The sequence below is a fragment of the Choloepus didactylus genome, chromosome 1 (assembly GCF_015220235.1).
Source record: "Choloepus didactylus isolate mChoDid1 chromosome 1, mChoDid1.pri, whole genome shotgun sequence".
Classification (NCBI taxonomy): domain Eukaryota; kingdom Metazoa; phylum Chordata; class Mammalia; order Pilosa; family Megalonychidae; genus Choloepus; species Choloepus didactylus.
Genome location: NC_051307.1, coordinates 88,667,114 through 88,685,221, shown reverse-complemented (window position 1 = coordinate 88,685,221; position 18,108 = coordinate 88,667,114). Strand labels below are relative to the sequence as shown.

General features: G+C 37.1%; 1 protein-coding gene across 1 annotated transcript in view; it reads right to left on the bottom strand.

The window, feature by feature from the left end:
- The window catches only part of CD86 (CD86 molecule), a 64,371-nt gene extending 62,805 nt beyond the window's left edge, over positions 1-1,566 (bottom strand). The window contains exon 1 of the mRNA XM_037836671.1: positions 1,443-1,566. Coding sequence (XP_037692599.1) covers positions 1,443-1,456 — 14 coding nt within the window. The 5' untranslated portion in view covers positions 1,457-1,566. The remainder of the gene's footprint in view (positions 1-1,442) is intronic.
- Between the last annotated feature and the right edge of the window lie 16,542 nt (positions 1,567-18,108).

Here is an 18,108-nt window from a genome sequence, read left to right as displayed (position 1 = left end):
TCCAGAAAGATTGTACTACCATCAGCAGATAAGGCTATAAATAGTCCTCTCTCCTTAGCAACATGGAGGATTCTTTCTTTTGAAAAAGATAAATTTAATATTTGCCACTTTGATAGAGGAAAAATAATATTTCATTGCTTTAAATTACATTGCTTTTATTTCTTGGGAGAATAAGCATTATCTATTGACCATTAATATTTTAAAATTTCCTGTTCATGACCAATTTTCAAGCACTGAGAAACAAAAGGAATCTTAATAGAGAACAATATAGACAATGGCATGTAGTTATTTCTGTAGTCTTTTGCAGACAGTGCTATATAATTAAACAGCACCACCTCCACAGTTCCACAATAATTTTTAATTCTGAAATTCTCTTTTCATACATGTGTAACCTTTCAAAATTTCACTGGAGTAAAAAGGAAACTTTACTTGGAAATTAAATTGTGATCTTCTGAAACAAAAGCTGCAAAGCTGTTTCCCAAGCCAGAAAACGCTGGGTAGATGAGGATTACTTAGCTTTTCAAAGAGCCACAATAACACATAATGACTGAATCCACTGGCCACCTTTGAGAGATAGTGGTGTGACTTCTTCCAATAAGTCCCTGCCATGGGTACTTGTCACCTTAGGGAGAAACCTTGTGCAAAGAAGGCATTCAAGGAAGACACTGATCTTTATCTTTTAGCTCTACCTCTTAGGAGTAGTGTGACTTTGGGCAAATTGTTTATTAGCCTCTTCAAAGCCACAGTTACCTCATCTATAAACAGGATGATGATAATATCAGTGTCTAAGAGTGACGTGAAAATTTAAGTGAAGTAACACCCTGCCCAGAATCTCCCACGGCCTGTTTGTGAATCATTGTCAGCGTTCTATATTTTCTGCTTATATGTCCTGATCCTAAGCCTCTGTCCCTCTCTATTTCAATCCCCCCAATCTCTGCTGTCCCTCACCCTCAGGCCAAATTGATCATGCTATACTCTCTCTCATTTGTCATACTTATCCAAACATTTTTAAATTTCCTGATTCTTAACTTAAAATCAATATCTGCAACATTTAATATTTGAAAAGCAAACCTATAAAACCAAAATCAATTACTTAAAAAAAATAACCAATAAACTATTTGGGGCACAGCAAATAAATCTTACCTACATATGGTGGTCAAAAGTCTTTTGTAAGTAAAGAAATTACCCAGCTTCCCCGCCTTAGAGCTATGGAATCAACCTGGAGTGGTTGCTCTAGAAAGAGAACTGCTCACAGCTCAGCTCTCCTTTCTTAGCACAGATTCTTCTCCCTCCCAGGTGCCACTGCTCTGGGCTTTTGCCCAGACATGCATTGTCTTAGACAGGAAGGACAGAAATCACAGCATCACCGTCAACCTCAACCTGCGCCTGAGGTCACTTATCCCATAACTACCTTCCAAAGAATTAAGAGAATGGTCACTTACTGTTGGGCATCCATCTTGGCTGCCTCCGGCTGTGGGCTGATGTCTGGGAATGACCCCACTCAGCTGTGCTAGTCCGTCCGTGTTACAGAAGAAAGGAGGAGCAACCCTTCCCCTTATCTGAAAGTCTTCCACTGACTATATATCCTGTAACAGAAAAAAAAGGGTGTTCCTCTTTTATTCTACAGATTTTGCCACACTTGTAGAAGATGTTTAACCCTTTCTATGCCTTTTAAATTCATGGACCATAGTCTAAATATATATATTTTAAAAAATAATCCAGTGTCTTGAGTTCCAGACATGTAAGAAGAGGTAGAATAAAAATCCCCCCTCTTGAAATTCCCTTAAAAAACCTAGAAAATAAATGATTAAAAGGAAAAAAAAAATCTCTGCATCTACAAGATAGAATGAAAGGACATTCTATAGATTTTGGTAAGACAATAAAAAGTGTGATTTACCAGGGATGTGCATTGGGAGTGAGTAGCCTGCCCTGTGATTTCCACCACAGAAATGATGTAGGATTTCACAGAGCTTGGGGTGGAGGATGGGGTCCTCCTGTGAAGGCTGCACAACCAGGGAGGGCAAACACAGTTAACTGCTTTTATTTTTTCATTCCTATTACTGCCAAAGATTAACTTGGTGAAAGATAATGTTCCTGAAATAGAGGCCTGGATAAAGAGCAGCACCCTGAAATTAATCAATGTATCTGAGAGAGAAACATAAAATTTATCGAGCAGAAAGTAAACCTGAGGAAAAGAAATTTCCTCCCCTGAGCTAAAAGGGGCACAGTCTAGAGAGGAAAGGGTTCAGTATGCCAAAGCAAACTTTATGAAAATGATTTCTCATCCAGACAAATCATTGTTAACATTTTAAGTTTCAAAGACAAAGAAAGCTAAAACAAATAAAATGGAAAAGTGGGATAAGTGCAAAAAATCCCCAAATCCAGTTTGGCCTCTTACTCTACTCTAAATGGCAGAAAACAACACAACCATATGTACAGAGTTTTGAGCTAGCGTTCTCTACCCAGCTAAGTTGCCAGTTGTATGAAGTTAATGGAAATATATTACCAAGCAGATATGTAAAAACAACAAAAACCCTACCAGGAAGATACCTCTCCTAAATAAATTACTTAAAGATGTGTTCCAGAATAGTACTAAATGAATTCAGATTGAAAGCCTAAGAATGGAGAACCCACGGCTGGAAAGAACCAGGGCTGATTTAAAACCAATTAAGCATATTGAAGACAAGTCTAAATAATTGTTGTAAATTAGTTTAGAATATCAGAATACTAAATAAGAAAAAAAGCATTAGAAATAAAAATTTTAATTATTTTAATGAGGTTTAAAAATAATATGATATCACAGCTAACTGGAGCAAGGAAGCAAAAGCAACACATTGTTAATCTTCATTAAAAAGGGTGGAGCAATGACTATTTTGTCAACTTTAATGATTTCATCTAGGTTTGAGATATTTTTGTGAAAAACATGAAGATAAGCAATAATAAAATTTAAAATAGACCCTTTACCTTTCAAATTATTGTAAAAGAGGAGTGTAAATAAAATAGATAACACACTAGAAATAAAATGTGGTAACAAGAACAAAAACAAATCCATGTAAACTCCATTTTTTAGCAATTTTAAAGGTACAGAAAACCATTATTCAGTTTTTTGGTATTGATGTATACTCTAATTTTTAGTTAAGATAGCATAAGCATTTTCTCATATTGTTATAAACTTTAGTAGTCATGAAATAATAAGTTAATAGTACATCAAGAAGATACATTATGGTAAAATTGTTTTCCTGGTGTTGGACAAAGTGTAGGTTTTAGTATTTCTTTTTATAAACAGCTTTGCAATTAATATTTGTAACATGAATTTTTAGTATTCATTAGGACGCCACTGCTGCACAACAAATTATCCCAAAACTTAGCCGCTTTCTCCTCCCTACGTGGGATCAGACACCCAGGGGAGTGAATCTCCCTGGTAACGTGGAATATGACTCCCGGGGAGGAATCTAGACCTGGCATCATGGGATGGAGAACATATTCTTGACCAAAAGGGGGACGTGAAAGGAAATGATATAAGCTTCAGTGGCAGAGAGATTCCAAAAGGAGCCGAGAGGTCACTCGGGTGGGCACTCTTATGCACGATCTAGACAACCCTTTTTAGGTTCTTGTTAATTGGAGTAGCTAGCAGTAAATACCTGAAACTATCAAACTACAACCCAGTACCCATGAATCTTGAAGACGATTGTATAAAAATGTAGCTTATGAGGGGTGGCAATGTGATTGGGAAAGCCATAAGGACCACACTCCCCTTTGTCAAGTTTACGGATGGATGAGTAGAAAAATAGGGGAAGGAAACAAACAAACAAACAAACAAACAAACAAAAAGGCACCCAGTATTCTTTTTTACTTTAATTGCTCTTCTTCACTTTAATTTTTATTCTTGTTATTTTTGTGTGTGTGGTAACGAAGGTGTCAGGGATTGATTTTGGTGATGAATGCACAACTATGTGGTGGTACTGTGAACAATTGAATGTATGCTTTGTTTTGTATGACTGCATGGTATGTGAATATATCTCAATAAAATGATTAAAAAAGCAAACTTAGTGGTTTAAAACAACAAACATTTATTATTTCACATTTTCTGTGGATCAGGAATTCTGGGAGGCTTAGCTGGTAGTTCTGAGTCAAGGTCTCTCATGAGGTTGCAGCCAGGACAGCATCAGGGGCTGCAGTCATCTGAAGGCTTGACTGGGGCCAAAGGATCTGCTTTCAAGATGGTTCACTCATGTGGCTGTTGGCTGGAGGCTATAGTTCTTTTCTGGCTATTGGCAGAAAGCCTCAGTTCTCTACCCTGTGTACCTCTCCTCACAACGTGGCAGCTGGATTCTCCCCCCATACCCCAAAATAATCCAAGAAAGAGAGAGTAAAGAGGAAACTTCAATGCCTTTTATGACTTACTCTCAAAAGTCACATACTGGTAATTCCACATTCTACTATACCTTATTCATTGGAAGCAAGTCATTAAGTACAGACCATTCTCAAGGTGAGGGGAAATAGACTCCATCTTTTAAAGGGAGAAGTATGGAAAAAAGTGTGATATATATATATGTGTGTGTGTATATATATATATATACACACACACACATTTAATTTTTACTGTGGTAACATATATATAACATAAAATTTCCCATTTTATCCACTTTCAAGTATACAATTTTTTTCAGTGGTGTTAATTATATTCACAATATTGTGCACCATCACCACCATCTATTACCAAAATTTTTCCATCAACCCAATCAGAGACTCTGTGCCCATTAAGTATTAACTCCCCATAGCCCACCCCTACCTGGCCCCTGGTAACCTGTAATCTACTTTCTGTCTATATGAATTCACATATTATTGTAATTTCATATAAGTGAGATCATACAATATTTGTCCTTTTGTGTCTGGCTTATTTCATTCAAAATGTTGTCATCGATGTCTATCCATATTGTTGCATGTATCAGAACTTCATTTCTTTTTATGGCTTAATAATATTCTATTATATGTAGACCATATTTTGCTTATCCATTCATCTGTTGATGGATACTTGCGTGTTTTCCACCTTTCGACAGTTGTGAATAATGCTGCTATGAACATCAGTATACAGATACCTGTTTGAGTCCCTGCTTTCAATTCTTTGGGGAATATACCTACAAGTGGATTAGTGGGTCATAAACTAATTCTATATGCAACTTTCTGAGGAATTGCCAAACTGTTTTCCACAGTGGCTACACCATTTTACATTCCTGCCCACAATGCACAAGGATTTCTATTTCTCTGCATACTTGCCAACACTTGCTATTTTCCAGTTTTTTTTTTTTAATTACTATTAGCCATTCCAGTGGATGTGAAGTGCTCATTGTGGTTTTGATTTGCATTTCCCTAATGGCTAATGAAGTTGAGCATCTTTTCATGTTCTTATTGACCACTTGTTTACCTTCTTTTTTAAAAAAAAAATTGTGGTAACATATACAACATAGAATTTCCATTTTAACCACTTTCAAATATTCAATTCAGTGGTGTTAATTGCATTCACAATGTTGTGGTACCATCTGCTCCATCCATTATCAAATTGTATATCTCTTTAGGAGAAATTTTAATCCAAATTCTTGGTACATTTTTTAGTTGGGTTGTTTTTGTTTTCATTGTTGGATTTTAGGAATTCTTTACATATTCTGCATATTAAAATTTTATCTGATATATGGTTTCCAAATATTTTCTCCCATTCTGTAGGCTTTTTTCTTTCATGATAAAGTCCTTTGATGCAGTGTGAAGATATTTTAAAACAACCACAAGAGTAGATAGATTTCTCAAACTAGAATTACTGAGAAATATAGCCATAAATTTATTTAAACCTCTTCATACATTTTTCCCAAATGATATTCAAAAAGATTGTGTCAAGTATGCTTTCATGAGCTAAAGAAGAAACAATCAATTTCAACACAGTCAGTGGACTTTTCTCTTTTGTGAATTGCCTATTCTGAGCTTTATGTCTCTTGATGTTTCTTGTTAACTTTTATATGCTCTTTACATATTAAGATGCTAATTTTTGTATTTTCTTTTCTCACATGTTTGTATTAAAGACAGTTTTTAAATACATATGTTTAACACCTTTTGTAGTGAAAACTATGGATATTTGTTCATGTGATTTCTTCTACTCCTCTTAAGTTGAGAAAGTCTGTTTCCCACTAGATATATAACTTTTCTATTCTATCTATTTCTAGTTTCCTTGATTGTAGTTTTACATGCAACTTCATTCATGTAGAATTGACTTCTCTTAGCAATGTGGGGTACAAATCTAAATAAACTCCTTTCAAGACTTTGAACCAGCTTTTACAATGCCATTTGTTTAATTCTGATTTGTGATGTTCCCTTAATAATATAGTAAAATTTTATATGTGTGTGAATTAAGATACAGTTTGGCAGTTATATCCCATATTCTTTAATTAAAATAACTTTATAATACTTTCAGTATCTGTTAAGGTTATCTCTTCATTTTTTTTTTCAAAATTTGCTTCAAAATCATGATTATTATTCTTTATATTTACACTCTAGAATAACGTTGTTGTATTTTTAAATGGAGTCATTATTTAGTTGAGTCTTTTGTAAACCTAGCAGTAAACTTTATAATTCTGCTATTGTTGTCATCTACTTTACTCTTACGTATGTTATGAACACATAACACTTTGTTACTATTTTGCTTTAAACAATCAGTTATCTTTCAGGACATTTAAATCTAAGGAAAAATATTTTTTATTATTTTACTTAAATAACAAAACCATTCATTATTCCATTTCCAATGCTCTTCATTTCTTTTTATAGATCCAATTTTCTGACCTACATCATGTTTCTTCTGGCTGAAAAGCTTTTTTTGTCACATTTCTTGCAGAATATGTCTACTGCGATGAATTTCATTAGTATTTGTCTGAAAAAGTCTACTTCCCATTCATTTATGAAGAATATTTTCTCTGGGTAAAGAATTTGGGGCTAACTTTTTTTTAATTTTAGCACTTAAAATTATAACTACGTCACTCCATTATCTTCTTTCTTGCATGGCTTCTGGAAAAAGTCTGCTGTAATTCTTATTTTTTGTTCTTCTGTAGGGTAATATATCTTTTTTCCTTTGGCTAGTTTCAAGATTTTCTTCTTGTCTTTGCTTTGCAGGAGTTTGAATATGATATGCCTCAGAGTGCTTTTCTGTTTTGTTGTTTGTTTGTTTTTAACTTAGCCTATAATTTTAGGAAATTTCTGGTCATTGTTTCTTTAAATATTTCTTCTGTCCCATATTCTCTCCCTCCCTCCCTCCCTCTCTCTCTCTCTCTCTCAATCTCTCTCTCTGCTTCCTCTGGGACTCCAATTACATGTATGTTATGGCATTTGATATTTTCCTACAGTTCTTGGGTTTTCTGTTCTTTTCTTTTCCTCACTCTTTGTTTCTCTTTGCCTGTCAGTTTGTATAATTGCTTTTGACCTATTTTCAAGTTCACTGATTCTTTCTTTTGCTGTGTCAAGTCTTACTGATGGGCCTGTTCACGGCATTCTTCATCTCTTTTATTGTATTTTCAATTTCTAGCATTTCCATTTGATCCTTTCTTATAGTTTCCAATTCTTTGCTGAAATTACCTGTCTGAACTTGCAATTTGTCTACATTTTCCCTTAGATTCTTTAACATATTGTGCCAGTTTGAATATATTGTGTCCCCCAAATGCCATTATCTTTGATGTAATCTTATGTGGGTAGAAGTTTTCAGTGTTGATTAGATTGTAATTCTTTGAGTGCTTCTTTGGAATGCACCCCACCCAGCTGTGGGTGATGACTCTGATTGGATAATTTCCATGGAGGTGTTGCTCCGCCCATTTGGGGGTGGGTCTAAGTTGATCACTGGAGCCATATAAATGAGCTGACATAACAGAAGGAACTCAGTGCATCTGTAAGTGGTGTTTTGAAGAGGAGTTACAGCCAAGAGGGACACTTTGAAGAATGCACTGGAACCGAGAGAAGAGCTTCAGTGTACAGAGACATTTTGGAGATGGCCTTTGAAAGCCAACTTTCACTCCAGAGAAGCTAAGAGAGGACAAACGCCCCAAGAGCAATTGAGAGTGACATTTTGGAGAGAAGCTGAAACCTAGAGAGGAACGTCCTGGGAGAAAGCCATTTTGAAACCAGAACTTTGGAGCAGATGCCAGCCACATGCCTTCCCAGCTAACCAAGGTTTTCCAGACACCATTGGCCATCCTCCAGTGAAGGTACCCAATTGCTGATGTGTTACCTTGGACACTTTATGGCCTTAAGACTGTAACCGTGTAGCCAAATATACCCCCTTTTATAAAAGCCAATCCATCTCTGGTGTTTTGCATTCCAGCAGCATTAGCAAACTAGAACACATATTAATTACTATTTGAAATTCCCTGTAAGATGATTCCAACATCTGTGTCATATCTGTGCCTGATTCTAATTATTGCTTTGTTTCTTCAGATTTTGCGTTCTCTTGCCATTTGCATGTCTCCTAATTTTTGTTGAAAGTCAGATGTGTTGTAGAGGATAATAGATACTGAGGTAAATACATTTTATTCTTAGTTGTAAGTATGCCTTGCCTTCTGCTAGGTCCTTAGTGTGGGGGGTTGTACTAATTTAGTTAGGAATTGAGTTGGGCTTGAATTTTGTTGTTGCTGTAGCTAACTTCAGTGTACCATAGGCTTCAAATTTCTTGAGTGATATCTTGTATTAGGGTATAGGTATTTAGCCAGAGTGTTTTTTTGAACATCTGCTCCCTGCTTGGTTTCCCTGCTTGGTTTTGGGTCTTCCCTTTGCACTGCTCTCCACAGAAAATGTGTCTCTTGCAGCCAATAAGTATACCACTCTTATTTTTACTCAATCCTTATTATAGTGGCTGTGGAAGTGATTTCCAATTAAGTTTATATTTTAGTCAGTCATTATGAACCTGGTTTATGGGGATATAGCCTTCATTAGTGTCCCTGCCCCTTCTCCAGTTCTAATGTTGTACCTAGAACCTCTTCCTACCTCTCTCCCAGGGGTAGACTTTTTTTTTTTTTTTTCTCTATTATTTTCCTTCTCTGGCCACACTGAGTTTCCACCATACCCTAGGGATACGGTTTTTGTTTCCATTATTCCTACAGGTGAAGCTTTTTTTGCTCAGGGGAGATAGGGTAGGTGGATCTGGGCAGGGTTTTGGCAGTGACTGCTGTTCAACCACACCCAGGAAGCCAGGAAAGATTTCTCAGAATTCTCTCCAGTTTTCTGCAAGGAAACCTCCAAGAAAGTATGAACCCCCAAGGGCCTCACTGTCTCACACTAGCCCACACTCAGTCTTTAGAAATTTATTTACATTTTCTAGCTGATTTTTGATACTGACGTATACTGTACGGTGGCATCTTCCCCAGTTAGAAGCTTCTACAAATCAATAAGAAAAAGACAGAAAACTGAATAAAAAAATAAGCAAAAGTCTACACCAGAGGCCAAAAAAGAAAACCCAAAAAGCCAAAAGCCCAATAAACATATGAAAAAGTGCTCAACTTCATTAGTCATTAGTAAAATGCAAATTAAACCATAATAAAATACCATTACTCATCCATCAGCAGACCTGTAATTGAAACACTTCCAAGTGTTTTCCAAGGATGCAGAACAACTAAAACTCTCCTCCACTGCTGGTGTGTAGGTAAATTTGGAAAAATCTTAGGCATTTTTTACTAAGGTTGAACATATATAGCTATGTTGGTTATCTCTTGGTGCATAATGAATTACCCCAAGACTTAGGAGCCTAAAACAATAAATACATAATTGTCTCACTGTTTTCCTTGGGTCAGGAATTTGGCAGCAGCTTATCTCAGGTCTCTCAATAGCTTTCATTCAAGATGTCAGCCCTTCTGAAAGCTTGACTGCAGCTGGAAAATTTGGTTCCAAGATGGCTTGCTCACATGACTATTGGCAGGAGGCTTTGTTCCTTACCGTGTGGACCTCTCCAGAGGAATGCTTACATGTTCTCATGACATGGTGGCTGACTTCCCCCAGAGTAGGCAAAGAAGAAGCTGTAATGCTTTGTATGACCCAGTCTTGGAGGTAACATAGCTTCACTTCTGCCATTCTACTCGTTAGAAGTAAGTCATCAAGTCTAGCCCACACATGAGGGCCATGGATTTAGGTTCTTCCTTTTGAAGGGAACAGAGTCAAAGAATTTGTGGACATATTTTTAAAATCACCACACACACTTTATAACCAAACAATTTCACCCCAGAGTTACAGAAGCAATAATGAGTGGGTTTTTATAGAGAAAAACCCCACAACATATACAAGAATGTCTATAGCATAATCATTAGTAATAGCCAAATAGTAGAAACAAATCAAATATATATCAACAATAGAATGGATAAATAAATTGTGGTATATTTAGGTATATTCATACAGTGAAATACTATTTAGCAGTGAAAATTAATAGACATAGCTATATGTGAAAATATAGCTGAATCTCACCGACATAATATTGAGCAAAAGAGACAAACACCACAAAACATTTACTACATTTTTTTCTTTATATAAATTTTTTAAGGAGGCAAAGATCAATCTCTAATGTAAGCAAGCAAGATGGTAGTTACCTTTGGGGAGGAGAAAGGAGGAAATTATTGAGGGGATGAGGAGGAGGATCTTCTGGAATACTCTGTTTTATATCTTGCTCTGAGTGGTGGTTACACGGTTGTGTTTACATTGTGATGTTTCATTGGGCCATACACCTTTGATTTGTGCATATTTCAGACTTGTTTTATGTTTCAATTTTTTAAAGTTTAAAAAAGAGATCAAGGAAAGAAAAAAAAACCTTCTGCAGGAAAAATAAAACAGGTCTGTGTGCTGGATTTGGCCTTCAAGTTGTCAATTTGTAATATCTGCTTTAGACCAGGGTTGACAAATTTGATCTTTGGCAGGCCTTGAAGCATAGAGGTTATGGTAGACATTGGTGATTGCATCAGTCTATTCATATAGATTCTATAATTGTAGAATGTTGGAAAAGACCATCTAGATAATTTGGCCCAGTGATTTTTCAAATGTACCTCCTTGGCAGAAGCAACTCCCAAAGTACCTCCTTAGAATGCCAGAGCATCTAAGAACACAGTATGAAAACCACTGATAAAACCTAACTCCCTTGTTTTACAAGAAATAACTGAGGCTCAAAGAGGCTGTGTTGCTTATTTAGGGTCACACAGCTATTTGGTGCAGTGTCCTGAGATTCACTCCCATCTGAATGTACTGTAAGTAGGCTATGCTGTCCCGGTGGAGAAGCAAGAAAGGAGAAAAGTTACATATCTCAGGGCCATGGTCTTTGGCGCAGAAACGCTCCCTTTTTGTCATTTGAGATGATAGCGAAGTTACCCAAAAGAAGCTGAGAGAGAAAATGTGTTGGAAAGTGTCCCATTACGGGACTGCCCTGGGGAATTCCCTGTGTGGTCATTGCAGGACATTTTCTCATTCAGCTTACCCTTCAGCTAATAGTTCTGAACTCTGACTGCACATTAGAACCACCTGGGAACTTTTTTAAAAATACTGCTTCCGGGGCCTTCCAATAGAATAATTGATTCAGACTCTTTGGGGTGAGCTGGAAAGAACAGGATATTCTGTCTCTTACTGAGTACAACCAAGAAATTTGTGGAATGAGATCATCAACTCAGAGGAGCTCCCAGTCTGAACAGCAAACTAGGTCTTGCAAGAGAGGCAGAAGCACCAGAAAAAAAAATTCCCCCTACCTCCTTGTACTGAGGCTGTACTCACAGAGATAATGAAAGGGAAAATCACTGAAGTCAACCCATTCAGTGAGAAACTGGATGGTGACATTCAGCAGAAGGAATTAATTTCCACCAAACAGCCTCTTGCATTTTGGTCAAGAAGAGGATATGAAGAGGTGAGGGCAATCAGCAAGGCAGGGAGTGGAAGAAGCACTTATTAGGTAAATGGTGTTTCTATTTTTCCACTGTATTATTGATTTCCTCTTATGTTTTCCCCTAATGAACTTCATGCTGTCAAAGTTTGAAACTTCATGCTGTCAAAGCTTCTTGGTGACAAAACTACAGGTGTTCTAGCTTTGTTGCTGTGATCTGAGTACTTGAACTCTTCTCTGTGGCTTTAGCTTCAGAAATGCAGCCCTCCATTAATTTCTGGTTTCTCTCCTTAAAATAAATGTTGAGAAAACCAGATTCTTAGGAGTCACATGGTAAGCGCAATTAAAATTCCCTGATTTCACACGTGGCCCGTGGCAGACCATGGAGTTTACACCTCTGTTTAGAATGAGTGAACTTTAGAGAAGGAAATGCTTTGGTTCTGCATTCCTCTGTTCTGCCAAAGGAGGCTGGCATCTTCCTAACCTGGGTCCTTCTCACCTTTGAACTGTAGAATGCCAGAGATGGAATTATATAATCCAAGGAGACTGCCTAATCCAGTTTCTCACTTTATAGATTAAAAACACTCTCGGCAAAAATGACACACAAAGTCACACAGGATGTCAGTGGAAATGCCAGAGTACAAACACACTTCATCTGATTCTATACCCAGTGTTCACTCTTTTTGGTTTCAAAACTATTTTTAATTATAAAAATTAATTATAATGTTAATTATAATAAAACACAATCAATATCAATTAATATAATTAAATATCAATTATAATATAATTATAATATTATAATTATAATATTTATTGAATACAAATGATAGAATATTCCAAAAATACAGGAATGTACATAAAATAGTATAATAGATACCACCTATCTTAACACCATTCAGATTTAACTGGGTATATATAAATGCCAGTTACATTTATATATTGACCCTGTTTCCTGCAAACTTTTTTCTTAGTCCTTATACTTAGTGTATAGATTCTCTGTGATATTCTGTGTAGATAATCATAACATTGTGAACATCACATCTTTGTTCTTCTTCTCAGCCTTTTATTTTTGTCTTCTTAGTGTGCTGGTTAGAGTATGCAGTACAATATTGAATAGGAGTGCCAAATGAACATTCCTGTTCCACAACTCTTTTCAATAGATTCCTCCACCTCCTGCTTTGGCCCTACTCCAAGATGAACTGTACTTCTAAATCCCACTAACCATGAGGTTCCTTGCCCCTCTTGACCCACACTTCCCAGTACGGGTATATAGCTCCTGTCAGTCTCATTCAGTCAGTTGCACTTATTAAGGTGTACAACCATCCATGGGAGTTTCATATGAATGTTCCACTATTCCCTCATAGGCAACATATCTGAAATGATTTGAAACCTGTTTCCCTTTCTATATATCTATGTTCATTAAAGGTATCACTGTCCACCCAGACTCCATAGTACAAAACCTATATTCTTCTCTCAATCCCCACATCTAATTAATCATTAATCTTGTCAATTCTGTTCTAAAAATCTGCCAAAGCATTTTCTCCTATCCACTTCCAACACCACTGATTGGCTTGGGACTTTAGTACTAATCTCTCACCTTGACTATTGTAACAGTCTCCTAAGTGGTCTCCCTTCCCTTCGTCTCAGTTCCTGCCTACCATCATTCTCACTATTGCCAAGTTTATCTTTCTAAAATGCAGGTCTGATCATGCCTCTCTGCTACTTATAACCGTACACTGGTGCTCCATTGTCCATTGTTAGTTGTCCAGTCTTTGTTCTCCAGCTGGTCATACAAGGTTCTTTATTAACCCTGGCCAGCTCTCTAGCATTCTTTCCTACCACTCGCCACCTTGCCCTGTAGTCTATCAAAACTGAAGTGCTTATAGATAAGCTATGCCATTCCCTGGTCCCATGCTTTCGACACGTGCTGGCCTTTCTGCTTGGGTTGCTGTAGCAAAGTCTTACTCATTTTTCACATCCCACTCAAATGTAATTTACTTCAAGAACTATTGATAAAGAGCTCAGCAAATATTTATTGAAAACTATTTATGTGCTAGGAGCTATGCTAGATGCTGGGTATACAAAGATGACTAAGATACAGTCCTAATCTGTGAGCATCAGTTAGCTACTTTTACTTCTTGCCTCCTTTGAGCTCTCAGTGACTGGTGTATGATTTTTACTTGCACGTTTCTGCATTTTCTTTTCTGTGGATCAAAAAGCTCTCCTCCATTCTTGACAAATAGCCATGTAGACGAACAAACATTACATGATTTCAAATACAGGCGGACGTGTATATACAGACACACTATTCAAGTATATTCATGGACATGGGTTCAACTAGGAAAGGTGATTATAAAGATGAAATCACAAGCCCAGTACTTTGTGGTCAGATCTTGGACAAATTAACACACAAAGGTACAACACGGCTAGGGTAGTGATTAAGGGCATATGATCTGACTGTGAATTGTCTAGGTTTGCATCTTGGTTCTGCTGCTTACAACTTTGGTGACCTTGCATAAGTTACTGAACTTGTGCCTTGAAGTTCTTCATCTGTAAAATGGAGACAGTAATAGTCCCTGCCTCTTAGTGTTGTTGAAAGAATTCTTGAAGTTAGTACCAAAAGTGCTTAAAACAGTGTCTGGCACAATTTAATATTTAATAAATGGTAGCTATTATTATTACTTTATATATGAAGACATGTTTGTCTAATTCCATAATGGTGAAAAGGACTGTTGTTCTGAGTTAAATATATACTCTTTTATCTAACCGTTATTCAACCAATGACATGCTGCCATGACCCACAAGAGCCCATGGCTGACGAATGGAATTTTCCTGTATGCAGTGCTAAATGACACATGTAGAAAGAAACTGCATTAGCGCACATTGACAGCGTCAGCTAAGTGAAGATCTATGGTATAATAGCTAAAAGCACAAGTTCTGGAATCAGACTGCCTTAATTGGTCTCATAGAGCCACCACATACAAGCTTTGTGATACTGGGCAGGCTACCTCTTTATCTCAGCTACCACATCTGTAAAATGGGATTGATAATAATAGCACCTTTGTCATACAGCTACTGTGGGGATAATCCATGTAGGGCACTTAGAACATTGCCTGGTACATGGTACATAATAAATGATGGAGAAAAAGGGATACAGGTAGTAGACAGAGAAGCAGATATAAATAAAATTAACTGAAATATTCATTACAAGTGAAACAACAAAGACAGATGGTCAATCTAATGAATGATTTTCTAGAGAAAATATGGAACTTCTCATTCTACTGTACTTGGAATAACTTCTGTTAAACTCAATTTTTGTTTCTATAGAAGTCTCCAACTTATCCCCCCAATTATGTCTCATTTAAACCACCAGGATTTTCCCAAAAGATGTTCCATCAACATCTGCCCTAAGATATATGTAAGCAAAAAAGAGATTTGTGGTTGAATCATTTGGGGGAATGCTACATATCATATTTCGTGGAGATTCCAATGTATAGTAGTACCCTAGGGGTTGACAAGTTCTGAAGAAGAGTTTCATTTCGTTTAATCCAACATTTCTTAAACTTATTTGATCATAGAGCCCTGTTTTCATATACCATTTATTGACATTCTGTGGAACTACTGTTCCATGGAACAAACATTGAGAAATGCTGGCTTAGACTAATGTTAAAAATGACCTTTATACCAAAGCCAAGGACTGAGGGGCGTGGGAGGAAGTTATGGGAAAGAGAGAGCTCACAATTTTTTATAGTGGAACTGAAAATTTACCTAGGGCAATTCACAAAGCCAGGAACCACACAAATCATAGACACCCAAACATGCACAGTGTTTCTTGGAGCATGCACGAGTGTCTGGAGGGGGCTGGGGAGCACTCCTCACTTGCATTAGAGGGGTAAGTCCTGGCGCTGCTACTGCTGTGCTGGTATCCCTGCCGTAGAAGATCTAAGGACTTCATGTGGCTTTGACCAATCACTTCCTGAATTTACTTCCTACTTTCTAGAAGAGAAGAGGCTACAAGAAAAACATTTGTAATGAAGAGGCCTGTATCAGTCAGGGTTCTCCAGAGAAACAGAACCAACAGGATATGTAAGTGTGTGTTCATATATATATATATACACACACAGAGTAATATATATTAGTTATATAATATATATTATAGTTATATAATATATATTAGTTATATAATATTATGAAGAGGTTCATTTTAAGGGACTGGCTCACACAACTGTGGGGGCTGGCAAGTCCAAAATCTGTAGGGTAGACTGGCAGGCTGAAAATTCTGGTAAGAGTTGACAAGATTTCTTCTTCCTCTGGAAAACTCAGTTCTTTGCTCTTAAGACCTTCAACTGATTGGATGAAGCCCACCCACTTAATGGACAGTGATCTCCTTTACTTAAAGTCAACTGATTATAGATGCTAATCATACCTATAAAATATCTTCATAGCAACATCTAGGCTAGGGCTTGACCAAACAACTGGACTCCACATCCCAGTCAAGCAGATACATAAAATTAATCATCACAAGTCCCATAGGGGAACTGGAGGCCAGACCCTGGATGGAGGGGAAAGAAGAAAATGGGAGAGGGGACTCGGCTGAGACTTCAGCTCAGATCCAGCACAAGGAACCTGGGTGTGAGAGCAGGAGTTAATCACTGGAGGCAAGCTGAGGGACACCAGCAGCAGCATCCTTCACTGCAAAGCAGGGCAGATGTGTGCAGGAGAAATGATACCGATTTCCAAGGTCAGTGACCAGAGTGGGTCTTTCCTGAGGGGCAGAAACTGTTTGTAATCCATGTTTATAGTTATTTTCTTGAAGGAAAAGGTGATGGCTGGGAGGGAGGGAAGTTTTGTTTGTTATAGAAGAAGGAGGGCCATTAATGAGATATCCCTGATAAGGGAGAGGTGTATGAAATGGCTTGCCATCTATTTACATTGACCAGTGTATGTGTGAATTTCCAATGTAATATTATTGGTTGGCTGGTTCCTAAAGGCAAGAATACCCTCTTCTCCTGCTTCACTTCACCCCTCCCTGAGGGCTCCTGCCATAGAAGAAAGAAAGACTGGGATTACAGCCTGGGTGGCCTGGTACAAAGAGACCTAGAGTCTTTGAAACCTTGGAATGACTGAGGTCTGTGAGGAGCTGGTGAGCTGCATGAAAGACAGCAAAGAAGTATCCCAGGACTGTGCTGCTGGTTTGTTCACTGATTCACTCATTCATTCACAAACAATTTTTTATTTACTAGGAGTAAGACATTTTTTTAGGAAGCTGTGAAGTATTCAAAGAGGAATCATGCACAGTGTCTACCATTGCAAATCTCAACTGATGGATAAAATAGAATGCAATAAGTCTCAGAGACTAAAAATTATTTAAAAGAAGAAAGTTATCACTTGATTTTGAGATAATTAGGAAAGTTCTTTGAAAGCTATAGAGCTTTCAACTGGTCCTGGAAAGCTGTATGATGTTTCTTTTTCTTTCTTTCCCTTTTCTTACAAAGGTAATTGACCTCCATTAAAGAAAATTGGAAAATACAAATAAACAAAGAATAAAGCAAAAATTATCCACAGATCCTCACCAGATGGAAATGATCACTTTTTATATTTTATTCCTCCAGTCCCCAGTTCAATCTTTCCCTCCCTTTCTCTCATTTCTCTCCAGATAGAGAACTAGGTGATAGACAGATATAGATAGATAGGAGAACATAATTCATACCATTTTTTTAATCATCATTTTATTGAGATATATTCACATACCACGCAGTCATACAAAACAAATTGTACTTTCGATTGTTTACATTACCATTACATAGTTGTACATTCATCACCTAAATCAATCCCTGACACCTTCATTAGCACACACACAAAAATAACAAGAATAATAATTAGAGTGAAAAAGAGCAATTGAAGTAAAAAAGAACACTGGGTACCTTTGTCTGTTTGTTTGCTTCCCCTACTTTTCTACACATCCATCCATAAACTAGACAAAGTGGAGTTTGGTCCTTATGGCATTCCCAATCCCACTGTCACCCCTCATAAGCTACATTTTTATACAACTGTCTTCGAGATTCATGGGTTCTGGGTTGTAGTTTAATAGTTTCAGGTATCCACCACCAGCTACCCCAATTCTTTAGAACCTAAAAAAGGTTGTCTAAAGTGTGCATAAGAGTGCCCACCAGAGTGATCTCTCGGCTCGTTTTGGAATCTCTCTGCCACTGAAGCTTATTTCATTTCCTTTCACATCC